The 7707-nt window shown below is 37.9% G+C and overlaps 1 protein-coding gene across 1 annotated transcript in view; it reads right to left on the bottom strand.

Annotated features, from left to right (window-relative positions):
* Positions 1–1003: 1003 nt before the first annotated feature.
* The window catches only part of OBI1 (ORC ubiquitin ligase 1), a 28069-nt gene continuing 21365 nt past the window's right edge, over positions 1004–7707 (bottom strand). Inside the window, exon 6 of the mRNA XM_034758283.1 lies at positions 1004–3719. Coding sequence (XP_034614174.1) covers positions 2165–3719 — 1555 coding nt within the window. The 3' untranslated portion in view covers positions 1004–2164. The remainder of the gene's footprint in view (positions 3720–7707) is intronic.

Below are 7707 nucleotides of genomic sequence, written 5' to 3'. Positions count from 1 at the left end.
CAGTTTGAAGAGTATAAGGGGCTGAGGTGGAGAAGACAGAAAGGGATACAAGTTTAAACCTTTGCCCATTTACTGCCTTTTTTAGGTCTTAATGTCTTTTCCATTTGCGTGACTAAAACTAAACAATGTCTATCAAAAATGCTGCTTAAAAATCACCAGGATTACCCACACAATAAATATAATATTTTCATATATTCTGACTTGAATTTAGATAAGACACCAGCAACCATTCATGTTGTTACTTAACCCTATCAACGAAAGTTAAAAATGACATGGTGTAAAACAACTGGAATGATTATGAAGTGTAAAACATGCAAAATTTACATTTCAAAGACCCAGAGCTTGGTCATACAACTACAAAGAATCAAAATAAAAATTAACCTCAGCATTTGGCAATTGCACGTGTGCTTGCATGATTTACTATCAGTGCAATGTTATTTTAAACAGAAGGTAAATAATGGCCTCTGAAAAAAGTGCTAACACAAAGTAATCCTGTGATTTACCTAACTAGGGACAGCCAGAATTAGTGTCCAGAACAGGATGGCCCCTTAATTTTTGAACAGTATAAATTAAGATTGTACATTGACCAACATTCCTTTCCTTGGAGGACTGACCCAGCATCAGCTACAGTAAGAGGTGCTATGGAATAGGTTGGTGTCTGGTACTGGGGCTTGTAGTTGTGGCTGGGATATTGTGTTTGTGGCATTGGTGACCATTTTGGAACAGATATTTGTACAGAAGTAAAGCCACACTTGTTGCTGAACATGTTCATAGAAAATGCAAAATATATTCTAGGTCCAATTGTTGACAGAACTACAATATTTTTATTATAGTGTTAGTCCAAAGAGTTTCCAGCTGTATATGCCTCTAATCAGGTGGGTTAAAGACAGTTTATGGATTTCTTGTCCTTGATCCATCGATAGACATGATTTGCCCATTTGTAAGAAATGCCATCATGGGGTCCATTTAGAATGACAATTCCAAGTCTAAGATAAAAAGCATATTTAATTTTAAACACAATAAAGTACATTGTAATGCAAAGAGACCAATCTTGCTTTGCTGCTTAATTGGTCTCCTTTCTGTAGCAAATCAGATTACATTGACCTATTCATACTTAATGGAAAAGTCACCTCCAGAAAGGCTGAAACAGATTTCCACCAACTGCATTGACGCTGACACCAGAATGGCAGTGCATCCAACAGGGAGGGGGAAGATAATGTGAATTTATTCAAAAATTGTAACCTAAGTCTTATAAAAAAAAAAAAAGTTTTACAGTTTCCAAAATTATAAAAAAAGGAAACTTTTCCAATTCTTCCTGTGCTAGTCCAATATCTGAGGCAACATCAAAGATTATAGTGCTTATGACATCTTTTATTCAATTCACATAGAAAAGCATGCAGTATTAATGTAAAATGTTCAGTGCACATTAGGTAAACAAGTCATTAGCATACAAACCCATTTTTATGGTCTACACAGGCGTACTGAATATGTTCTGAATAACAATGCTTTGTGGAAACTAAATTTAAAAAATTGTGCTTAACTTCAAAAAAAAAAAAAAAAAAAAAAGGGCCATGTTTTCAGACTTAAGGAAGATGAGAGGTTTTCTAACTGAAATGCTGAAACGAGAGAGGCTGCTACATTATATACACACTTTAACTACAGTTTCAGTATAGAATAGTGCCATGCAAACAGGTCTAAGCAGCAGTAGCAGTTTCCTCAGGAAGTAAAGTTTTACAAAAAGAATTTACAGTGTTTTATGGCAAGTGAACAATTATTACCAGTAGCAGCGTTACAAGAATTACCATTACCGTGTAGCATAGGAAATTAAACTTTTAAAAGCAAGTTATTTCCCATATAAAGGGCTGGTTTAACAAGAACATTTAAAATTGGTCATATTCAAGGAGGACATAACTGCTGCTCAAAGAGAACTTCACATAACCTGACAATTAAAAAAAATAAATTTACAAAACAAAACCTTCTATCAAAGAAGAAAGCTCTGAATGGTTCTTCTCTAAGTGAAACAATTTGAGGTGCTGAGAGAACATTCAGCTTTCAAAAGAGACAGAATCAGGTCACATGGAACTCACCAGAAATCAAGTTCACTTGGACATTTTTAAATGTTCCCATGTTGGCACTAAGACTACTAACTTCAATTCAACAAGAGTTAGTTTTTAGTAGTTTTTGAGGGACTAGCACTAGAAAGGCTGCTTTGAATTTTTCTTTTGGTCGACTGATTGACACTCTTATGTTTCTTTTCAGGAATAAAGGAAGAAGCCCAAGGAGACTGAAGTTGGTTGTGAAGATTATGAATCTCAGATGACACCTTAAAAATAGAGGAACCCAACTTTTGTTCTTCAAATAGCCTTTGCGAGTTACTGAAAAGAAAACTTTGGGAAAACTCTCTTTGAAATAAACAGTTCTGAGGTTTGATTTCGCTAGTTTCTGAATTTTGGCCTGAAAACAATGGGAAGTGTTCATTCATCTCTAGTCCAGATGGAGAGAGGACTGAAAATGTAGCAGGTTTCCAATCTACCAATTGCTCACTTGATTCAGGACATTTTACACTGTTTTGTTTGTTCCTTTCTTCCAGCTTCTTATCGGATTCATTCAGGAGTTCAGAACACTGTGTTGACTTTGAAGGATTCTCAAGCTCAGAGGACTTAAAGTTGTAATAGGGACTCTTGCTATTGTCAGATTCGGACATCATGGAGTCCAGCTCAGAAATTTTATCAAGGTAAGCAGCATCCATGGATGCTTCACTGGATGTTCTTGTGCGGTTCATTTCTGAAGAGCGGATAGTATGTAATCTTTTAGATAAAAGAAGTTCATGCTTATCGCTGGACTTTGCCGATGGCTCTCCTGAATGACTAGTAATTGTGTTTTGCTCTGAACCTTCAAAATCTAAGTTCTCAGCATAGTTTGTTGAGCAGCTATTCCAAAACACTGGCTTTGCTGAAGTAAAACAAGTCACCTTCTTCTGGCTGTTGCAGGGGCTTGCACTATGTTCTGGAGAATCTTTGTTGCAATCATCTGAAGTGTCACAAAAATCATCAAACTCCAGTTTCCTTAGAAAGGCAGATGACTTCCCCGTACTCTCCTGTTTTACGAGAGGACTCTCTTTGATATCAGGGGTGTTCAACTGGAGACAACTGAGAGACAAAGAAGGTGTACATGGTGCTGGAAGCTCATAAAGTTCTTCATCTTTATATGGTGCACAATCCTCACCTTTATCCCACTGTGGTTCTAAGCAGGCATCCATATTTGTAGCAGCTATATCCAGGAGAACTTCCTGGCACCCTGAAAATAGTTCTTTGTTTGTCGGACGACTGTGTGTGACTGGCCCATTTGAACTGTCTTGACTAGCAGAGTTTGAGCAAGCGCCATCACTATCTAAGAGTCCATTACCTGACAATTGCTCAAGATTGTCAGGACTTTGGCTGGTAGTTAAAGTCTTTTTCTCTAGTCTTTCTACTTGGCTTTTCAATGATGCAATGTCTTCTTCACTGCTTTCACTTCCTTTATTATCTGTGAAAAGTGCTCTCTCACTAACAGTACTCACATTTTGGGTTTCTCCACTTGATCCTTTCAGCTGCGTAAGCTGACCCTCCAGTTCTTCTATGTACTTGTCACTTCTTTCCAGTGCTTTTTTCAGACGGTTCGTTTCACGTTCACATTGCTCTACTTTGGACTGAAGTGCAGCTGCCGTAAACCTACCAAACCTGCAAGAAATGTGAAGAGAGAAAATGTTAAGTTGAAAGAATTGATTTGTTCTACGTTTTTTTCAAACCTTGACACAAATAAATTTCCTAATCTAGTTTCAAGAAGAGACAATACTGTCAACACACACCACGTTAATTTGAAAGCAAAAATATAGTCCCATTCAGGATTGTAGTTACCAGCTAGTAATGAAAAAAATCATATTGTATAGGTGGAGGTGAATACATGAAACACATCTACCACTCAAAGTTATAGTGAAGCAATAACAAGCAGAAGATTGCCCTTCCAGGGGCTGGATCTATCAATTCAACTCAAATATGCATGAAGAATTATCCCCTAAAACAATGGCAAAGATTTATGGGAACATTTGAATGGTGGCCCACATCTTGAAATATTTACATTCAATCATTTTCCTACAATACAGCAGAGTTTTACAATACATTTCTTACACAATGTCACCTTGTCAAATATAAAATGCCAATATGAAATTCAGAAATTGCAACAATCCTTAGAGGTGGTTTTAAATACTTATTTGGACCATTTCAATTACATTCATCTTAGCTTCTCCTTGGGCTTCACATGTACTTTAACTTACTTCAGTGCTACCTGATTTTATAGGTTTTACCATTGTAATGTCAATCTAATTACACTTCTTGGTTTCCAATATATAAAATTGGCATTTGTGATAGCAAGAGTTGCACATTATATGTTCGCACAATTTCTAGCTAGAGCATATTTTAATTTGCAAAGTTACAGAAGAAAGTGTAGATATCCCCCCCCCCACTCTCTCTCTCTCTCTCTCTCTCTATGCCTACCCAATTCTAGCCTGCCTCTGACAGGTAGACATGAGGGAATCTCCTGCTCCATCTGAGACTTTTAATTTACAGAAAGAAAACAAATTAAGTTAGGATATTATGAGGAGGGAAAAACCTGCAGCCACTTTAAAATCACATCATCTATTTATGCTGGGCTGTTTGCTTTTCCCCCTATGCACAAGCACTGATTTACATTCACTCTTACAAGAGACTATTACCTGGCACGTAATGTGCATGTAAGGTCCTCTTTGGAGCCTCTGTGCATATAAGAAACCTCTTTCCCATCCCCAAACTTTTGTTTCCCAGCCCTACTTATCACAACCCTCAGGCCAATGAGTTCTGAATGCAGGTGCATCCCCAGTCTGTGAATATCATCTCTGAAACAGCCAGAGGCATTGCTACAGAGCAACATGCGTGTTGCCAGCAAACGACTGAGTCAGATTTTGATTCTTGAATTCTGATCCCTGAACACCAGCTGACTGATTTTCCAGAGGTGGTGTATGCTAACAATTACAGCCGAAGCCAATGGAAGCCTGGGGTGCTCAAAACTCCTGAAGAAGTTGGATACAGCATCAACTTCATTGGTGCTACGAGAGGGAGGAAACAGTGATTTACACCCACCTACGGAATTGGCTACAAATCTCACTTTCAGCTCAAAGTGGTAAACCAGTACAAGAGAAGCTTTCCATACTTAGCCATACATTGCTTTGTAAATAAGGAATAACTTCGCAATTACATGTGTTTAAAGGGAGACAGTCAACCTAGAATAACACAATATCTGAATTTGGTTTACTTTGTGTATAGTCAGTTTCACCATTTTCCCCTGTATAGTTAGTCAGTTCTTCCCCATGATGTGGGTCTTTCATATGTAGCAGTATGGGAGGGGAAAATGTTTTTAAAAAGAAATAACACGGATTCTAAATCCACATATGTTGGCAGGGTACTCAGATAGGTGGAGTACCCGATGCCACTTTTCACTTTTTTTTTTTTTAAACAGACTAGATTTAAAGTTCACTATGTTCCATTAAAAACAATATGTCAACATATTTTGGCTTGTTTTTCCCTTAATTTCAAAACTCAAATAGAGATAAATCAAATACGCCACAGTGAGTTATCTGAGCACTGCAAGGAGCACAAGAGATTTTTTCCTGCTTCCCAGGCCAGGGGCACTGTGCTGTATTTATTTTTGCTTCCTCTGAAGACTTTGGTATAGGCCACTGTAGAAGCTATCACAGTAGATGCAGTGTCTCATCTGATATGGCAACACACACACACACACACACACTCACTCTAAAGTCATGATTAGCTTAAAAGCTAAGTGTAATCACTAGAGAGAAATGAAAATTGCTTATGCAGAGTAAGCAAAATTTTCCAGAGATTGTTGCAACAGACACTTTAACATAGAAATTAAACATGTTTTACATTTATATGCATACCTGGCAATTTTTTAAATGGAAAAACTGTGTAATATGTTTATTTAATGCAAATAGCATTAGTGACAACCTCAAATTTGCTTACCAAGAGGAAGCATTGTAGTCTCAAGTGCAAGTTTTAGAACATGCGCCTCAGGAAAAAATGAAGTTTGTCATTCAAAAGCAAGCAGCATTGCTAATATGTTAATTGTTGTAGGGAGATGTGTCTGGGAATTTGTGTTTTTAGAAAAAGGAGCATCATACAGACCACCTACAAATAGTTACACCTGCAATGAAGCATCAAAGTAGTAGAGCAACTTTCTATCCCTACTTTGAGGCTTGTGTGCATTTAAAATCCAAATTTTCAAGGGTTCCATACTATTTTTTCCTCCCCCAGCCAGCCATATTAGTTCAAATATTTAAGTAAATTACTTGATGGCCAGGAAAAGTTCTATGTAGTTATAGTGACTGTCCACACATTGGACTGTTTTAATAAGAAAGTTGTGATCTGAAAATTAAAAAACAAAAACAACAGTCTGTTTGACATCTGAGCTCCAAGTCAGCGTGCCAAGAACATAGATAGGTTCGAACACTTTCAGGAGAATTACTTTCCAGCTTGTGGATATCATGAGAAGCCCATCAACAGAACTGCAGATATGCAATGTGAATGTTTTGGGGCAAGTACTTAATAATGCTTGTTGAGAGACTCTGTCTCCAATATTTTCAATGTTAAAAAAATCCAACAGTAAAATATAAAGGAAGCTTGTATCTAGTCTATTCCTGTGTCTCAAATTCATCCTTTCACCCCCAGCAAGCGTAGAAGGCTGCCAGCCTAATGAGGTCCATACGCACGGTCCCACACAACAGAAATATATAAAGTCACTCCCTCTCTCAAGTTCTCTCTTCAGTCGAGTTTTATCCACAAAAAATATTGCAAGTGAAAGCTGGCAATGAGCAGTTAAACAGCCAGTTTCTCATCTGCCTTTGCAAAAAGTTACCAGCTGTAAGTATTTCTGTTGAGTAACAAGAACGGACATTCCTTTGCAGATATTATTGCAAGTTGTACTTCAATAGCCTTGTCATATTTAAATCAAAGTGAGATTCAAAAGTGTGTTCTCACTCAGAAAAGTGACAATATAAAACTAAAGGCAGTTCGGACTCATGTTTATTGTCTATCACTGACTCCAGATCAAGTCTGTTTAGTTTCAATAAATTTATGCTTTTCTAACTACCAGCTCAGCAAACTCAGCTGAGATTCTTTCCTTCCCACATCACCTCAGTAATAATTGTTCTGCAAGCCAAATTATGCCCTCAGCTCCATACGTGCATAGTTTAAACTTATACAACAGAGTAAGTATAATAAACTACTAAAGCAAACAAGCCCTTTGTATTTTAACCAGATACAAAGCACTAAAATAACATGGAGGTTTTGATTTCGAGGTGACAAGCCAGGAATTCAAGATCAAAATAGCAACTAGTCCCACAGCCCTCTAGTATATACTCCCATGAAACACAGGAATCTCCCACAGGGTGTGGAGTGAGGGAGGGATGTGGTGTATATGTTACAAAACCCTGCAAAGCCCAAGACAATAGACTTAAACCACCCTGGAATTATCATCTTAGCAGCTGTTCAGGGGCTAGCTATCAGGGCCTCTGAAGCCTGTGGGCTCCAAGATTTTGAGGGGGTCCATGGACTGATTCATTAGGGGGAGGGGGGGGCGAGAGGAGAAAAGGCTCAATTGGGCTCCTGTGAACTCTGCAGG

Source organism: Trachemys scripta, chromosome 1 (genome assembly GCF_013100865.1).
Source record: "Trachemys scripta elegans isolate TJP31775 chromosome 1, CAS_Tse_1.0, whole genome shotgun sequence".
Classification (NCBI taxonomy): domain Eukaryota; kingdom Metazoa; phylum Chordata; order Testudines; family Emydidae; genus Trachemys; species Trachemys scripta.
Note: the sequence above shows the minus strand (reverse complement) of the source record. Positions and strands in the feature narration are given on the sequence as shown.